The 17,740-nt window shown below is 31.9% G+C and overlaps 1 protein-coding gene across 1 annotated transcript in view; it reads right to left on the bottom strand.

Annotated features, from left to right (window-relative positions):
- The window catches only part of LOC145242150 (small ribosomal subunit protein mS39-like), an 87,163-nt gene that overhangs the window by 22,334 nt on the left and 47,089 nt on the right, over nucleotides 1-17,740 (bottom strand). Inside the window, exons 14-20 of the mRNA XM_080105129.1 lie at nucleotides 16,033-16,110; nucleotides 14,625-14,653; nucleotides 13,732-13,841; nucleotides 8,344-8,422; nucleotides 6,384-6,474; nucleotides 4,030-4,112; nucleotides 322-407 (exon numbers count right to left, since the gene is read on the bottom strand). Of these exons, the coding sequence (XP_079961255.1) occupies nucleotides 322-407; nucleotides 4,030-4,112; nucleotides 6,384-6,474; nucleotides 8,344-8,422; nucleotides 13,732-13,841; nucleotides 14,625-14,653; nucleotides 16,033-16,110 (556 nt within the window). The remainder of the gene's footprint in view (nucleotides 1-321; nucleotides 408-4,029; nucleotides 4,113-6,383; nucleotides 6,475-8,343; nucleotides 8,423-13,731; nucleotides 13,842-14,624; nucleotides 14,654-16,032; nucleotides 16,111-17,740) is intronic.

The raw sequence follows: 17,740 nt of genomic DNA, 5'->3' as shown, positions 1-17,740 counted from the left end.
AAACTTCCCAATCCGTACAGAATTTTAAGAAGTTCTTTTTGTTTTTTTAGCACAGTTTTATCAAATTATGTTCTTCTTTCCAGTTTCTTCCTTTGTACTGCTAGAATTTGGAATCCATTCCATTTCCTGCTTCTCTGATTGTACTAACCTGCAGAAGTTTAAATGCAATGTGAATAGACATCTCGTTGCTCAACTCCCCACAGTTCCAAAAAGTAGTCCCTGATGTTTCAAGTGGCAATATGCTTTGTTTTAGTTGAAAAAGAGCGAAATAAAAAATTAAAAAAAAATTTCTTAATGTAAAATTAAAAATGTCTGACTTACAGAAATAATGGCTGCATATCCGAAACAATGTCTTCTAACCATTTATCAGCAATGTTTATCGCCAGGTCAGCAAATTGTTCCACAAGCTGTAATTGTATTTAAAAAAAATATGAGAGATTAAAGAAAAGCTATCAGTCTTTTTTTAATTAAGATTTTATTGCTATTTTAGCTCTATTTATACAAAGTTTAGCATGTAAGCATCATATTTGATTAAAACATCTGTTCGATACTTTGGTATGCATTGGACAGCTTTAAGAAATTGATTTCCAAACTAATCTATCTCTGATCAGGTCTTTATTTATCCCTCTTTCTCTTAAGTCCATTTTTATCACTTTCTCCCATGTTTTCCTAAGTCTTCCCCTGTAAACTGTCCTGCATCTACTAAACCAAGAACTCTCATCCATTTCTTCCAATAAAAGCATGCCATCAAAATCTCCTCTTCTGCACACATCTCCCTATACCGTCCAGATTTAATCTTCCTCTGTGCGCATCAGAACTAAGCCTGTCTTTAAGATTCACATTACACATCCATCATATGAATCCCATATCATTTCTCACCATGCAACACATATCATCAACACTTCCTGGCCATGTATCACTTCCATACATCATCACACTACATACACATGCCTAAATAACTGTTGCACAGATTTGTATGCATAGAATTCATTTTTAAATGAATTAGACCATCATTATGAATTCTGAAACACAGCTGCTAATAGCCAAAATAATGCAAATTATAAATCCTCATTTCAAAAATTCCATAACACAAAATTTAAGTAGGTCACACAAAAATCTTTTTAGAAATTGGTATAACGTATTTTAAAGAGAGCAAATATTAAAATCATTAAAAATTCAAAGCCTTTTCAATACAAGAGTTTTTTTATAATGTGTAGACACAGCAGCCTAGAAAGAAAATGGCCACTGAGTTCGAGTTTTATGTAAAAACTGAAAGAAATCCTTAGACCACATATAAATTATAACGATAACTGTTTATAAGAAAAGTTTGTTATAAAAAAAAAAGAGAAAGAGATGTTCGTATCCATTTTTTGAACATTTCCATTTCCAACCATCAATTGACTGCGAATAACAGTTCAACAGGCATAGTAAATTACAGATTTTACACCTCCAAGAATTGAATTATTTAAAAATTGTCAGACAGCTTCTTAACCAGTTGAAATATTGTTATTTTTTTTCAGTCAACATGAAATCATCTTTTACAAAACTTATTGGATGCATTCTAAAAACTCAGCAGCCATTTTCTTTTTAGGCAGCTTTGTCTAAACATTAACGATTTTCTTTTTTAATTTAATCTTAAATCTTTCAGAATCAATTTCCATCTTCAGAGATGACTAGAATTACCCATTTGGTGCTTATATAGTATTAGGCATAAGTGAAAATTGCAATCCCAAATAAACTAATAAGAAAACTCTTTGATATGCTTACATATCAACCAAAAATAGGTAACTCGTATACGAAAAATTAGAGAAAATTATTGAGTAGAATTTCAATTAGAAATAAAAATCAGTTTTATTGGATTTTGTCACTCAGCTTTTGATAAGAGCAGAATTCGTATAAAGTAGGGGGAGATAAGTCAGTCTGTCATTTAACCAAGTAATACTAAATGACAGATCAACAAAATATGAATAAACTAATTTTTAATTTTAATTAAACTTCTACTCAATAATTTTTTCCTAAATTTGGGTGAGGCTACTTATTTTTGCATGAGACATAAGTATATTAAAGAGTTTTTATTTGGAATTGTTAAGTTTTGAGACATTGTGTTGAACAAAGATGGAGGTGTAGTTCAGATCAGTAACCAAAATGGTGGCCAAGAATCAAATGCGGTCCGTGGCGTAGTTAACGGCGAACTGATTGAATCCAAAATTCAGCAATTTTTATAATAATTTTGAAATGTTTTCATTGGTTGTTTAGCACAGCCGGTGCTTATAAAAATGATTGGCGAATCCATTCATCTCATACCCCCATTAGGAGTCAAAAACATTTTACAGGAATGCAATTTTTACTTGTGTTTAATACAATATAAGTATCATGTTTAAAAAAAAAAAAATTATTTTTCTTTTTACTGTCTGTATTTTGTTGTCTGGGCAGTTACTAAGCTCAAATCCTGGATGTTGGATGAAGAAGTATGAGAAAAGTTGATATTTTAACAATCTACATCATTTTATTGGAAGCATTGATGGGTTAGAAATATTAAAATGACCCAGAATATATGACTCGATTATATAACTTATTTGTTTTGAATTTCTTCAACATTAAAATAAAACTCATTTTTAACAATATTTAATTTTTGTCACTTTATGGGACCAGTTTAATAGGATGAAAGTTGGTGGATTAGGGTCGTTGTTTCTTATCACAATAAAGTGGTAAAAAAATAATTTATAAACAAAAATGAACCCCAAAAACAATTATGGAGCACAGATTACAACCTTATTCCCAGTAAAAATTCTTCAATCTATTCACATATCAAGTAAAACTAAATAACCTCACCAAAAGAAACATGATTAAGTAGAATTTTAATCTAATATATTAAAGGCTATATGTATGTCTGTCTGTCTGTCTGTCTCCATATTTTCAAACTCTATCTCTTCCGAAACTAAAAGTTGCAGAGCGGCACTAGGGGCCTCAAATGATTGGATTTTTTATGGACCGTTCTTTGGTCTGGTTGAAATAGTTTTTAAGGGGTCAAAAATGGGTCAAAAGTGAAAAAAATCGTAATATATTTTGTACATTCATCTTAGTTTATTTTTAATTTTTAATCAGTTCATATGCATGTCACGTTGGTACAGTGGTAACGTCACCAGCTTTGAATACTAGTTGTGCTTCCAGTTTCAATTCTAGTTGATGCCAACCACTTTTTTTTATTTTTAGAAATGACGAGTCAATAATAATATATACGAAATCTGGACAAATTAAAATATCATATTTAAGCGTATTTTATGACCGTTTTATCATATTTTGCCAATCTTGATTAAATGACAGTTCAAAATAGAAATGACAGACCAGTTTTACGCGAAATCCGTTCTTATTAATGGCGGATCGACAAAATACAATAAAACTGATGTTTATTTTTAATTAAAATTCTACTTGATAATTTTCGATAATTTTTGGTGCAGATATCTATTTTTGCCTAATATGTAAGTATATTGTTGCAATATTTTGGACTTGTAATGTGGTATGATCCCACACAGTCGGATGATTCTATTTATAAACGATGCTGCTAGGAACTGACGAATCAAATTAATTCACGTTCTGCTACCAACCAATCAGAAACCAGAATTGCTTCATAAATATTAAACCTTTTCTGAAGCAATTTCACATGTTTCCCCCCCCCCATCTCGACACGGTAAGAATATTTTGCTCTGTGGAACTGTCTACTGCAAACCAGTCACCTCTCAAGACTTGTTTAAAACAACAAACCATCTGAAACTTTTATGAAACTAAACATGGCTTACACTTCTAGATATATCAAAAAGTTTTCTAGTTAATTTATTTTGAACTGTTTTTAATTTATTTCATCTGTGTATTTCTATGTATAAGCAGTATAAGCACCTCTAAATTTGAGGGGCAATCAGTAATATAAATTGATTTTGAGTATTTTTTAACGGCATAGCATCCATTATGTTTGTGCTTCAAACTGTATTTGACAAAACATTTGATAGGGATCAATTATTATTGTTTTCTTACCTCTGGTCGGTTTTCTTTAGCCATCAGTTGAAAAACAGTGTTTAGGATTTCTTCTCGTTTGGTAAGTTCAAAAAACATCAAATCTAGAATTTGAAAAATATTAAAAATCAAATAAATCTCCAACAGAATATGCAAATAAAAAAAATATAGAAACAATAATTTGTATATTTTTCTCATCTTGGATGCTATTCTCACAATGTTTCCTCCAACTCTCTTCAGATCTATCTTGTTGAACTCTGGAACAGGGTTCCTACAGATTTTCAATATCTATTTTCAAGGCCTTTTTCAGACAAAATTCAACTTTTAAAAGCAATTTTTTATATATTTAAAGAATTATATAATAAACCAAAAAACTAATAATTTAATTAATATTTAAAAAAATTCTTAATGGTTTTTATTTCAATTTTGAATTTCATTTCAGCTACTTCCATAAACATGATAAAAGAAAATAACTTTTGTATTTGCAATACCAGAAATAATAATAATAATGCAATTTCAGAAGAATGTATTTATTTTTATTTTATTTTCAATATTTAATAAATATTGTCATAGTATTTTTAAAAAAAGTATTTTAATAGTATTTATTTCAATTTTATTTTTAATATTCCGACATCAATTTTTACCGAATATAAAGTATATGATTTTCAAGCCCTATATAAGATATTGTCCATATTTTGAAGGCCTTTTTCAAGGTAATAATAGAAATAAGGTCTTTTCAAGACAAAGCTCAAAATTCAAGGTCTTTTCAAACCTGTGCGATCCCTGTTTAGTTTATGCTGAACTAAGGAATCTGTACATGATTTCAAATGAAACCCTTTGTTTTATCCAGTTTAATAGGGTTAGTTAGTGGTGTTACGTTGTTGTATCATAAAATGAGCGTTTGTTGTATATTGGTTGAAATTGGAATGGAGATAATATATTAAAACGTGTCTATTTATAAAAGGTTGAGTGTTTAATTATCTTAGTTAATGTCGTTGTGTGTGTGATCGTCTAGTGGTTTTTCTATTACATATGTTCATATGCTGTTAAGTGTGAATATGTGTGTGATATGTCATTTGAACATACCTTCTGCCATTTTGTTGGTCCATCTGGAAATTCTCGTCTGGGAAGGAGACTTGATACCTGTTTTTGGGGACGAAGATTTATTTCACTCCAAGACAAGAAATTGGTTCTATAGTTTTTTTTATTCACCTTCCAGTTTGTTCGCAGAAGATTGGAAAGTGAATTTGGCCTGTGTTGTTTTATTTTCTAGGTCTTATTTCTACCACGTCAGCGTTCATCCCCCACCCCAGCGAAGGGGAGGAGACAACAGCGAAGCCGTCCGCTCTCTTCCAAGTCCCAAGCAAATCTCCTCGATTCAGCTAACCTGATCACATGACTCACACACAATCCAATCAGCTGATCTTGACTTCCGGTCAACGTGTCTACACTATAATTCACACTCTCCCTCCCCTCCCTCTCTCTTTCTCTCTCTCTCTATCCATTCTCTAACAGTGGGTTAGGGTTGTTGTTTCTTCTTTTTCTTCTAGTTTGTTTTTGTTCAACCATGAGTAAGTAGAAGTAATCCGTAATTGCATTCCGCAAGTACCCATCATGCAACAGATAAAAGTACTAAGTAATAATCACATAATAAGTACAGGTGATACTGGTGAGAATAGAATTAAGAATTACTTTTACCTGATCATAGCTGATGGAACGAGAACAAACTACAAAACAAGTTAACTATTCGTTTTTATTATACAAAGAATTTGAAATTATGCTTCTAAATTTTTGAGATGGGGATTGATAATTTGTATTATTTGGATTGTGTGGATTACTTTTCTCATCCTGATTGTTATTTTTCATAACGTTTGTGTAACCTTCGACCTCCTTCAGGTGTATCTTCTCGAACTCAGAAATCTGCACGAAATTATTTAATCCATGGGAGTAGCATGCTTTTCTTCCATCAGTTATGACTGGGTAAAAGTTCACAAGGACTCATGGAATAGTGGATAAAGTACTTGGTAAAATTCAGTTGCAAAATTACACTCTTCTGGAGGTTGAAGGTTCAATGCTCGGTGCAGGCGACACTATACAATTGTGAATTACTTAAAACTTCTATCCAGTCATGGCTAACAGGATGACAGCATGCTACTCCGTGGATTAAATAAAGGGTTCCATTCAAAATTCTGTGTAGATTCTCAAGTTTGACAAAAAGATTCTTGAAAAGATACACCTGAAAGAAGGTCGGAGTTTTCATGAACCGAAACTTTGTGAAAACAACACTTAAGATGAATAATCCAAATAATTTCTGATATTCAAATTCAAAGAAATTTGAATATCAGAATTGTTATAATCGTTACAGATGAACTAACCTGACCAAATCCTTGGTAAATGTTCTTGACCATCATGAAGTTCAATCGCTTGGAGTAAGTCTTTGATTCCCATATAATTTGGCGTCCAAATCTGCAAAGAAAATATACGAAAGTTTACTCAGCAGAAATGTTCTGTTACATTTTAATTTTTAATATCAATAATTATATTTAAAATAACTGCAGAAAAATATTTAATTGCGAGCAGATTAATATTATTCTCATCAGTTTTGTAATATGCCAGCAGCATTCACTGTAGGCAAGTTGAATTTTTCTTTTTATTAATTCTGAATATTTTTCTCATCTGTATCTTAACTTCTTTTTCTTTGTTTATTTAAAACAAAAAAATTATTTTTTATTTTTGCTTCTAGGGACAAAGTCTCTGCCAAATCACTTATTTCATTCTACATTAATTTAAAAAAAAAAAAGAAAAAAAGAGCATGTTGCAGATGAGAGATGGTATTCTAATGATATGGCATCAAGCTTAGCACAAAGTCTATCCTTTATAAAAGGCAGGTGGTGAAGTCTGTAGGTCTGACTAATCAGAAGTTATGCATGATTTAAATTTGGTTTCTGGAAAGCTGCAATTATGGTTTTTATCTGGAAAAATCTCAACTATCTTTTGCTCATCTGTGGAACACAATACTGTGGAACGGCTTCCCAGCTGACTGTAACATGGTCGTTTTCAAGTCCAATGTAAACAAATTCTTGTTGAACCCTCCTCTTAAATAATTAATTTCTACCCAATTTCTACCATCACCGATCATCATGCTATTGTTTCACCTGACATTCATTAACCCTTATCCTTGAGTGGCGTCTGTGCCTTCATAAGCGAGGGCTCTACAGTAAAAAAAAAAAAAAATACAGTTAATGTCACGGGCTGTTTTCTGAATCATATCAATGTTATGCTATAACATTGGTTTTCTGCATTCACCTTAAAGCAGGTTGAACCAGCTTCCTCTTCAGGAGGAAGTATCAAGAGAAATTAAATTTACAAGCAGTCCCTAGTTGCATGTACAATTTTGTAATGAGGAAATTCATTGAGAAACACCTAAAAATAAAAATTAGCTAAAAGTAAGCACTTATCCTATTTGTAAAAGTTAATCTTCGTTATTTCCCTGAATGGACAGCAGGAGGTGAAAGCCATCCAAAATGACACAAACATCAATAGACAAGGTTTTGGACTCAGTATTTTAGGATGTGCAAGATATTTTGTCATTGTTTATTTACTGCTTTTTGACCCAAACAAGGTACAGTGCCGCTTGGATGTAAGGGGCTACTATTTGGAATAAAATTTGTAGGAATACTGTGTAGGGAGTTGAGCAGCAAGATGTCTGTTTACATTACACTTGAACTTGTGCATGTCAATACACTCAGGGACCCAGAAGCAGTTCAAGGAAAGAAACTATTTGAGTAGAAGGCTTTCCAGCATTTAGTGATATCTACAGTGTAGGGGCGGGATTTTGCTGCTTGTCAGGTTAGTCGGGAATATTTATGTCGAGGGGGCATAAAAGGTTTATATTTTTTTGGTGCACTTTCCATTAAAATACTTGTAAAATAGGCGCAGGGATGCAACATTTCATCGATGGGACAGAGGTTGGAGTTTTACTGATGACTGACAGCAAGAGATGAAAGCCATGCAAAGTGATATAAACATCAGCAGGAAAGGCTTTGGACTCAATATTTTGGGATGTGCAAGATATTTTGTTTGTTGATTACTTTGAAAATAAGAACGAACATCAATAGTATTATATATTATATAGCATTATTTGTGTATTTGAAAGAAGAAATCGAGAAAAAAAGACACAAATAAAAGATAAAAATAAAACGCTGTTTTACCAAGATAATCAACACTAAACACTAAAAAATCAACTAATACTAATATTAACTATACTAATACTATACTAAATAATCAACACTAAAAAAAAAAAACTAATAAAAATCAAAGTATCAGTGCACTTACATTTGGAGTGAACTTGTCGTAGAATTCCATTATTTTTTCTAAGGTTTCAAACTGACACAAGAGTCGGAAAAAGAAGGAACTGAAAATAATGAAGTGTTTCAGTTTATGAAAAAATGCACATTAAATATTCTTTAAATGCATAAAACAAATGCCACTTTTAAAAAATGTAACAATTCGCTAAATTAAAATTAAAAAAAAATAGATTTCTAAAACTGTTTAAATCAGCGATAATGACCAAATTTTTTTTGTGATGATTTTGGAATAACTCATTTTGAAATTAGTAAAATTTCAATTTTTTCGCACCCAGCAACATTATTTTTTAATGGGTGTGCAAATTGATACCACATATATATTATTATATAGCCTATTATTATTTTTTAATGAGTGTGCAAATTGATACCACATATATATTATTATATAGCCTATTATTATTTTTAATGGGTGTGCAAATTGATACCACATATATATTATTATATAGCCTATTATTATTTTTTAATGGGTGTGCAAATTGATACCACATATATATTATTATATAGCCTATTATTATTTTTTAATGAGTGTGCAAATTGATACCACATATATATTATTATATAGCCTATTATTATTTTTTAATGGGTGTGCAAATTGATACCACATATATATTATTATATAGCCTATTATTATTTTTTAATGAGTGTGCAAATTGATACCACATATATATTATTATATAGCCTATTATTATTTTTTAATGGGTGTGCAAATTGATACCACATATATATTATTATATAGCCTATTATTAGGGCTATGACAAGAGCATATTCTTTTCATTACTTTGACTCTCGAGTATATATCAGTTAATATCATATGTTTTTAGATAGAGTAATGTGGTTCTTGATTGATATTCTTTTTTTTTTTTTACATAGGAATCACCACTTATCAAGGCCCTGGGGCCAATCGAGGATAAGGGTTAATGGGTATACATTAGTCAATGTAATTAAAGCATAGTAAACATAAGTAGTGGAAATTTTGTAAATTGGATTACTTGGGGGGGGGGGCGGTTCATCAAGAACTTGTTTACGTTGGACTTGAAGACAATCAGACTGTAGTCAGCTGGAAAGCAGGCAATTGGAAGAGAGTTCCACAGGCATGCAGTTCTAAGAAAGAAGCTTTGTTCATGGAATCTACATTTAGGTTTAGACACAGATAAAGAGTGTGGAAAATTATTGATAGTGGTTCTCGATTGATCAACTGTATCTAATTGTGTTGGATATATACGCTAGAGTCAAAATAATGATAAGACTATACTCTTGTCATAGCCCTAGTTATTATTATAGTAAAGCTGAAGTAATCAACGTTTGTTTTCCTGAAATCTTTTTTTTTTGTTCTTGTCCAAAATTTGTCCTTCAATCTTAGTTCAACAGAGCTAAATTGTTAGGAATTACAATTAAAAAAATAAAATGAAAAATGGAGAAAGTAAAAAGGGAGGGTAGGAATTAAATACAAACCACATTAAGTCCTTTCATCTGAAGATCCTACAAAATATTTACATTGTCTTTGTGACCTTCTCTTTGTAAACAAAAAGGTCTCTGAAAACTTAATGTGGTTTCTATTTGACCCTCCACCCCTTTTTTTTCTTCTTCAGTATATTTTCCATATTGTACATTATCTTTTTATAATAATTCCTAACCTCGATTTAGCTCTGTTGAGAGAGGTTCAAAATCAGTTAGCTAGCCTTACAATTTTATTTTTGAATTTGTCATGTTTAAAAATAATTTTGGTTTTTATACAATTAAATTTTGTAACCCCCCCCCAATATATATATATATATATATATATATATATATATATATATATATATATATATATATATATATATTAATAGGATCGAATAAATAAATAAATAAAATAAAATAATTAACCAATGGGAAAAGAGAGGACAAAAGAAAAAGGATATTCATAGCCAGCTAGATTAATTTATCGCTGAAGATGAATCCTGACTGTAACTTTAAGAGCAAAAGGAAGTGAAATAAAAGCGAATGGTTTAGTCACTGCACCCACCACAACAAACGACATTGACGGCCTTCAAAATAAGGCCAATCATTGCAACGCATATGATGACTTTACAAAAATGTCAACGGAAAAAGTCCTTGTAAAAAGTAGCCCAGTTGACAGTCAAAGAATGAATGTCTTTGGTTAATTTTTGGATATTTGTCGATCGAGAGACCAATCTTTCTAACGATACTAATTTTGTTATTGTTTTATGCATCTGTCAAAAGTTTTTAGCGGACATACGCACATACACACACAAATGCAGACGATGACAGACAGTTGAGATTTATATAATAGACTAGCAGGGGTACCCGGCGTTGCCCGGGTGTTTAGAGGTGTGTGTGCTATGGGGGCAATCAAAACAAAAGAATAAGCGAAGTAATAACCCTAAAACTTCTTAATAAAATCGTTGTCCGAGTGTTTGTGTCAGAGGCAGGGGGCAGTTTTAAAAAAAAAGTTTTAGTAAATAGGTAGGAAGGATCGAACTCTAAGCCTTGAGGTGAAGTTGGAAAATAAAGTGTAAAAAAAAAGTGAGACGTTAACCGCTCGGACATCAAGAAATAGTAACTAAAAGATGTTTGAATTTATTTAAGTACTAGCGAGGGGTACCCGGCGTTGCCCGGGTGTTTGTAGGGGTGTGTGGTGTTAAATAAAAAAGAAGCCGGGGGGGGGGGGTAGGATCGAAGCCGAACCCCTGAGGCGAAGTTTGAAAATAAAATCGGCCAGCCGGAAGTGAAAGATGTTTCAAAGTCGTCGAGCGTTACGACGACGACGATGACGATGTAAGCATTGTTATAAGCGAAGTAAGAAAAGAAAACAACGTTTTAATTAAGCGGGGAGGGAGGGGGGGTAAAAACACCAAAAAAATTAATGTAAGGCAAACGAACGATTAAAACAGAAAAACGAACAAACGTTACGTGAAAAATGGCGTAAATAATACAGGGTTCAATATTTAAATTAAAAAAATCAAAAAAAAAAAACATCTCACACCACGATTCGAACCCAAAACTTTTATATAATGAACCAAGGCCTTAACTACCTGTGCTAAAGCGGCGTATATAAAGTTTGTTCGGTTTATCAACTATTTAAAGTAAATCAGGTCATGACGTCATCTGACGCATGCGTTGTTGACTCTCCCCCCTGTCGAATCTGTCTAGACATCTCTCTCTCTCACCCTCTCTCTATCGCTCTCTCTCTCACTTCGTCTGCCTTACTCTAAAGACTGGAAAATGGCGTCTGGCAGTTTTTATTTTAAAAAAAAACTTTGATCGTTAATATTTTTTGTAAGCGTATTTTTTACTTCACATGATTGGCTTGGCTTTATTTTTCGTTTATCGTATCTACCTATTTTGAATGTGGTAATAACTTTAGTAACGTTGCCATAGCATAGAAGTTCATAGTTTAGCTTTAATTAATTTTTTTTTTACCGATAACAACATTTTTAAATTGTAAATTCAGACCGCCATTAGAGGTTGCTGACGTCAAGATCACGTGACATGACTCAGCGGGTTTTAAATACAAGTTGACCCAAAATAAACGGCCACGTGTATACTTTATGTAGAAGAGTTGGCGGCCGTATTTTTTGGGGGCAGTTATAAATCGATTTAAAAATATGTAATGTTTAACATTAAAATGTCACTTTTTTTGGGGGGGGGCCCCCCTGCAGAAAATCGATCAGTTGACGCACTTCTGATGGTCACTTTGGGCTAATTTTTCGATATTTGTCGTCCGGAAGGTGGGGCTTTCATATGAGACCAAGTTTGTGAATTTTTGTTGTGTCTGTCGAAAGCTTTTAGCAGACACACAAACATACATACATACATACACACACACAAACATACATACACACATTTTCGCTTTTATATATATAGATTAAGAATTGACAGGTGCCCACACTTAATGATTTAATGAAGTCAAATATTAGTAGCGGAGTTAACTTTCACTGTGGGGCAGTTTTTTATTTATTGTGAGATTTTTTTGGGGAGTTTGTTTACTCAACTTTGGCCTCCCCAAGATGATGGGAGGAAACCAGCTCCCCATTTAAAGGGGATTGTCCAAATTGAATAGCAATTGTCTGATATAAGGAGAAACTTCGCATTGATCAAAACTGATTGCTTTTGGGCGTTCCCGGCGATCGTGCCAGGAACGGTGCCTTAAGCTTCAAATTAGTTTCACTTTTATACGAAAAAGCCGAATCAACATGCGGCGATCCAAAAAAATGTCGAAAATAGTGCATAAAAGTCGGGCAAATTAAAGATAGGCGCGACCTCCGTTTTTAAGTCGTAGATATTACGATTTAGACAAGATATAAAAAGTTTTAAGAAGTGAGCTGACTGAGAAGCCCGACGAAAAAAGCCTTTTGTGGGCATACACAAAAATACACACACACATAAACACACACACATTTTCGCTTTTATATATATATAGAAGATTATCACATTATGAATGTTCTGAAGTTTTTTTTTGTTTTTTGTTTTTTTACACAGGAGTCACCACTTATCAAGGCCCAGAGGCCACTCGAGGATAAGGGTTAATGAGTATACATTAGCCAATGTGATTATAGCGTAGTAAACATAAGTAGTGGAAATTTCATCAAATTAAGTATAAAACTATTTTTTAATGGTTGGCAGGTTTAAGTTTTAGAGATGATTGGTCGGATTATGTGACTTTTTTTCTTTTTTTTTTTTACACAGGCATCAACACATTATCAAGGCCAAGAGGCCACTCGAGGATAAGGGTTAAAGAGTGTACAGGAGAAATTGGACAATATAGTAATCAATTCGGTAAATTTGTTAACTTATATGGAACGGCTCATCAAGAACTTATTTACGTTAGACTTGAAGACAACCATATTGTAGTCAGCCGGAAAGCAGGAAAACAGAAGACAATTCCACAGGCCTGCAGTTCTAAGAAAGAAGCTTTGTTCATGGAATCTACGTTTAGGTTTAGGCACAGATAAAGAGTGGGGAGAATTATTGATAGTGTTTTCAGCTAGACAAGTGTTTCTTGTGAAAGTTTGGCGAGGGGGGACCATAAGCATTAAGTAATAAAATTTAAAAAAAAAAAACGTTTTAATACTTTTGTTATCTTGAGTGATACCGAAAACATGGCGCCATTAGGTAAATGCATTCCTTTTTGTTAAAATTTTAATTATTCTAACATATTTATACATTTAGATATGTTTTTCTTCAGGTGTCATGCTTAATACTAAATATATTTTTACTAAGAATTATTCTTTGTTTAATAATATAAAAACAAAGAAGAACAAACTAGAACATCATTTTCATCACCTCTATCGCATCAAATTATTAGACATTCTTTTGTTCATAACCGGTTGGTACACTTAGTTAATGTACTTACTAGTAAATCCCTTCTTTAAAGGAATCGCCAAGCAGTTTGTAGTTTGCACCAGTGTTGAGGAGATTGTCAATTTTGTAAGCCAATTCTGTATCTTTTGTGTGAACAAAACACTGAAAAAACAAAACAACAGAAGACATTAAGTTGTTTGTTTGTTGGTGACCTTTAATGACCTTCAACCATTACAAGTCATCTTAGCTAAAGCGGTTACAAAATGGTACATAATAAAATATCTTTTTTTTTTTTTTTTATTGGGTGTGAAAGGTGATAACGTATGTAGAAATATGAAATGCCCTAGCATATTACTAGATAGATTTTTAAAATGATTAGCAACATTACCAACATTTTGGTTCTTTGCTAACTATACAAATATATTATTTATCTACAAGATGTAAACATGATTTAAAATATCAGTTCTTGTCTAGAAGTCTTCCTATATTAAAGAACAAAAATAAAGAAATATCTATACGATCTTCTTACCCATAACGAAACAGAAAAATATCCCAACAAACAACATAAATTGATCAAGTTTTATTTTTATAAAGAAAATCATTTTAAAGTGATTAATGGGAATTCATAGGCATTACAACATAAATCTTGCAAGTTTGAATTATTGAATCATTTCCCTTTGTTTTTTTTTTTAAATTGTTTTCAAAATGGTGGACAAAATGGCTGCTCTTTGGTTCTTTTTTTTTAAAATTATACAGGTAAATAAAAAATACAATTTTCTTGTGTTTGGTATAAGTTATTTTGTTTGTTTGTTATTTTATTTTGTCTGCTATTAACTATACTACATGGATATTGAAACTTCTAACTTAATCGAAATTTTAAAATCAAAACTGATATCAGGCAATGTATAGGAAAGAAGATAGATTTAATATGTGAATAATACTTACTTTAGCCATGACGTTAGAAAAGAATTCCACTAAAATAAAAGAAAAAAAATGAAACATTTTTCATATATATTATAATATATATATTAAAGAAAAGTCCTTCAAATAATATTTTATAAAATTATTCCTTTTGTTAGTCAATTAAATGAAAAGTTAATTCAAACTGGATAACTGCTTGATTATTTGTAGATATTTTCTGAACAGTGTATCTCATTTGCTAATATCTTGCACGATGGTATTACTGTTAGTTATTGGTACAGCTTTTGAACCAGACAGTTTAGTAGGGTAATTCTTTTTTTTTGTTTTGTTTCCTCCTGTTGAAGAAAAATTAATTAATTTCAACAGTGTGCCCTGGGCCACCCATCTGCTGAGTATTCCTAAGAAAATATTCCTTGCAATATTGTCTGTTCAAGCAATTTTGTATTGACTGAACGTTACGCTATTGAATTTTACGTAAGCTGCTGGGATATGCTGAAGCCACATTCATGGAAAAATGGGTCGTAAAATGCAAAAGTACCCAAATTTTTATTTCTCTTTGAAAGTTTGAATTATTTTCCTTGATTTCTATAAATATGTCCATAATGACAGCAATATTCTTCAATTTTTATAAAAACAAAGCTAACAGTGTTAGTCACGTTGTTCTTTGAAAATCCTTGCATCGAACTAATTATGATTTAATCTGATCAAATATTATCTTTTCTAGCAGCTTAATTTTCAAGATGGCTGCCTGCCTCCTTCAATTCACAAGGAAAGAATAACATTTACATAAAAAGAAAATTAAGACCATATTTACATTACTTAACAAAGATTGATAGGTGTTTCTGTAGAATAGTGGGATTTGAAACAAATGCATTTCAAGTAAAAGCACTATTACACATTTACGTGTCATGTCGAAATTAGTATAAATTCTAAAAGTTATAAAAAATGATCCAGTAGAAGATCTAGTTTTAAAAAAAAAATCATACATAACTATCAGTCCAACATGTTGTATTTTGAAATGGTGAATTTTAATTGAAAGCAAGGGAAATAAGTCAATTTGTCATACGGAATTGATCACAAAGAACTCTTCCACATTAAAACACAATAAAACTTTATAATTCAATAAATTTTATTTTTACTTGTACTAATTTTCTACTGGATCATTTTTCCGTAATTTTTGGAATTCATATTAATTCTGACATGACATGCAAATATGTAACTGTGTTTTTACCTGAACTATGGTGAGATCTACAGTAATGGATTTTTGCCACCATTTTGCACGAATATGGGTTGGTCTAGGTGAATGCTGATTTTTCCGAGATTACTATGCAGGGCATCTGCTTATTTGATCATCAACTTTCTTCTCGATCATTTTCCAGCGATTTCAAATTTAAATGTAAGTTTAATCAATTAGAGATTATAATCAACTTACCATCAACTGGATGCTGTATAGTGAACTCTTTATCTTTCAAGTAATCAACAATGTCATAGATGATTACTGAATCGCTATCTTGATAAAAAAAAAAAAAAAATGGAAAAATCAGAAACATCATTTTTCAATATTATCAAACAGTTTAAAAAGAAAAGAAAAGAAAAAATTCAATGTCAATAGTAGTTTAAAAACCAATTACGATTCAGTTATAATTTAGTCATAGTTTAAGGCTCCTAAAATGCATACTAGAATTGCTCACAAGGACATGTAGCATAAAGAATAAAATGCTTAGTAAAATTCAGTTGTAAGTTACACTCTTCTGGAGGTTGAAGGTTCAATTGCAAATTATTTAGAACTTCTACCCAGTCATGGCTGATGGAATGAGAGCATGTTATCTCCGAGGATTAAATAAAGGATTCCGTTTGAAATTCCGTACAGATTCCTGAGTTCAAACTCAGAAAAATTCCTCAAGTTCAACAGAAGGATTCCTGATTATGACAAGATACACTTGAAAAATACTGGAGGTTACATCGACCGAAACGTTGTGAAAATGACACTCAAGATGAGAACAGTAGTCCAAAGAATCCAAATAATACGAATAATCAATCCAGCATCCAGCATTTGAACTACAAACTCCACAGCCATGTGTGTGGGTATTTTGCAAACCTTATTTTCTAATACTATTAGAAAAGCCATGAATTCATATATTCCCCGTATTGTTTGGATTCTTCAGACTACTGTGCTTGAGTGTCATTTCCACAATATTTCAGTTGATGTAACCTCTAACCGTCTTCAGGTCTGTCTTGTCAAATGTGGGAATCTTTCTGTCCAACTCAGAAATCTGTCTATCAAACTCTAGAACCCATGGCATAGTGGATAAAGCATTTGGTAAAATTCAGTTGTAAATTACATTATGGAGGTTTAAGGTTCAATCGTTAATACAGACGACACTAAAAATACAATTGTGAATTACTTAGAACTTCTACCCGGTCATGACTGATGGAATGAGAGCATGTTACCCCCACCCCCTGGATTAAATAAAAGGTTCCGTTTTAAATTCTGTACAGTTCAACAGAAAGATTCCTCAGTTCAAGAAGATACACCTGATAAAAGTTGGCAGTTACGTTGACCGAAATGTTGTGAAAATGACATTCAAAAGCAATTGTCCGAAGAATGAATACAAATAATCAATCTCATCTAAAAAATTCAAAATTGTATATCCCCCCCCCTCTTTTATTATAGATTCAATAATAGTTCTGATTGTGCAACTAATCTAGGAGAAGGAAAACTATGAATTTTCTGCTTATCCAGGTATTTTTCCAATAATCCTCAACTTCTCCTTGTCATTGAATTCAAACAATGCTGGTTTAAAGACGGTTGGTTGGTGATTATTCATCCTTACTTTACTATAAGCTTCATTGGCCAACCCCATTACAGGGGGTATACATTGTTTCTCAATTTTGCGCAGAATCTGATAACACTATCTTTCGGATCGGCCATCTTGCTCCTTCTCAATATACTGCACACTTTTTTTTCCGAAAATTAGCTCTAAAACATCTACTGTACCATTTTTTGTAATTTTCAGAATTTATACTAATTTCAGCATGACATATAAGAGTGAATAATTTTTCATTCATAAGGTCTTTCTAGCAGCACCTGCCCAGATGTGGCAACAGTACGCCATCCTTGTAAGTACTTAATGTTTTTC

Source organism: Euprymna scolopes, chromosome 21 (assembly GCF_053919585.1).
Source record: "Euprymna scolopes isolate OS-2025 chromosome 21, ASM5391958v1, whole genome shotgun sequence".
Lineage (NCBI taxonomy): Eukaryota > Metazoa > Mollusca > Cephalopoda > Sepiida > Sepiolidae > Euprymna > Euprymna scolopes.
This window is presented reverse-complemented; position numbering and strand designations above follow the sequence as displayed.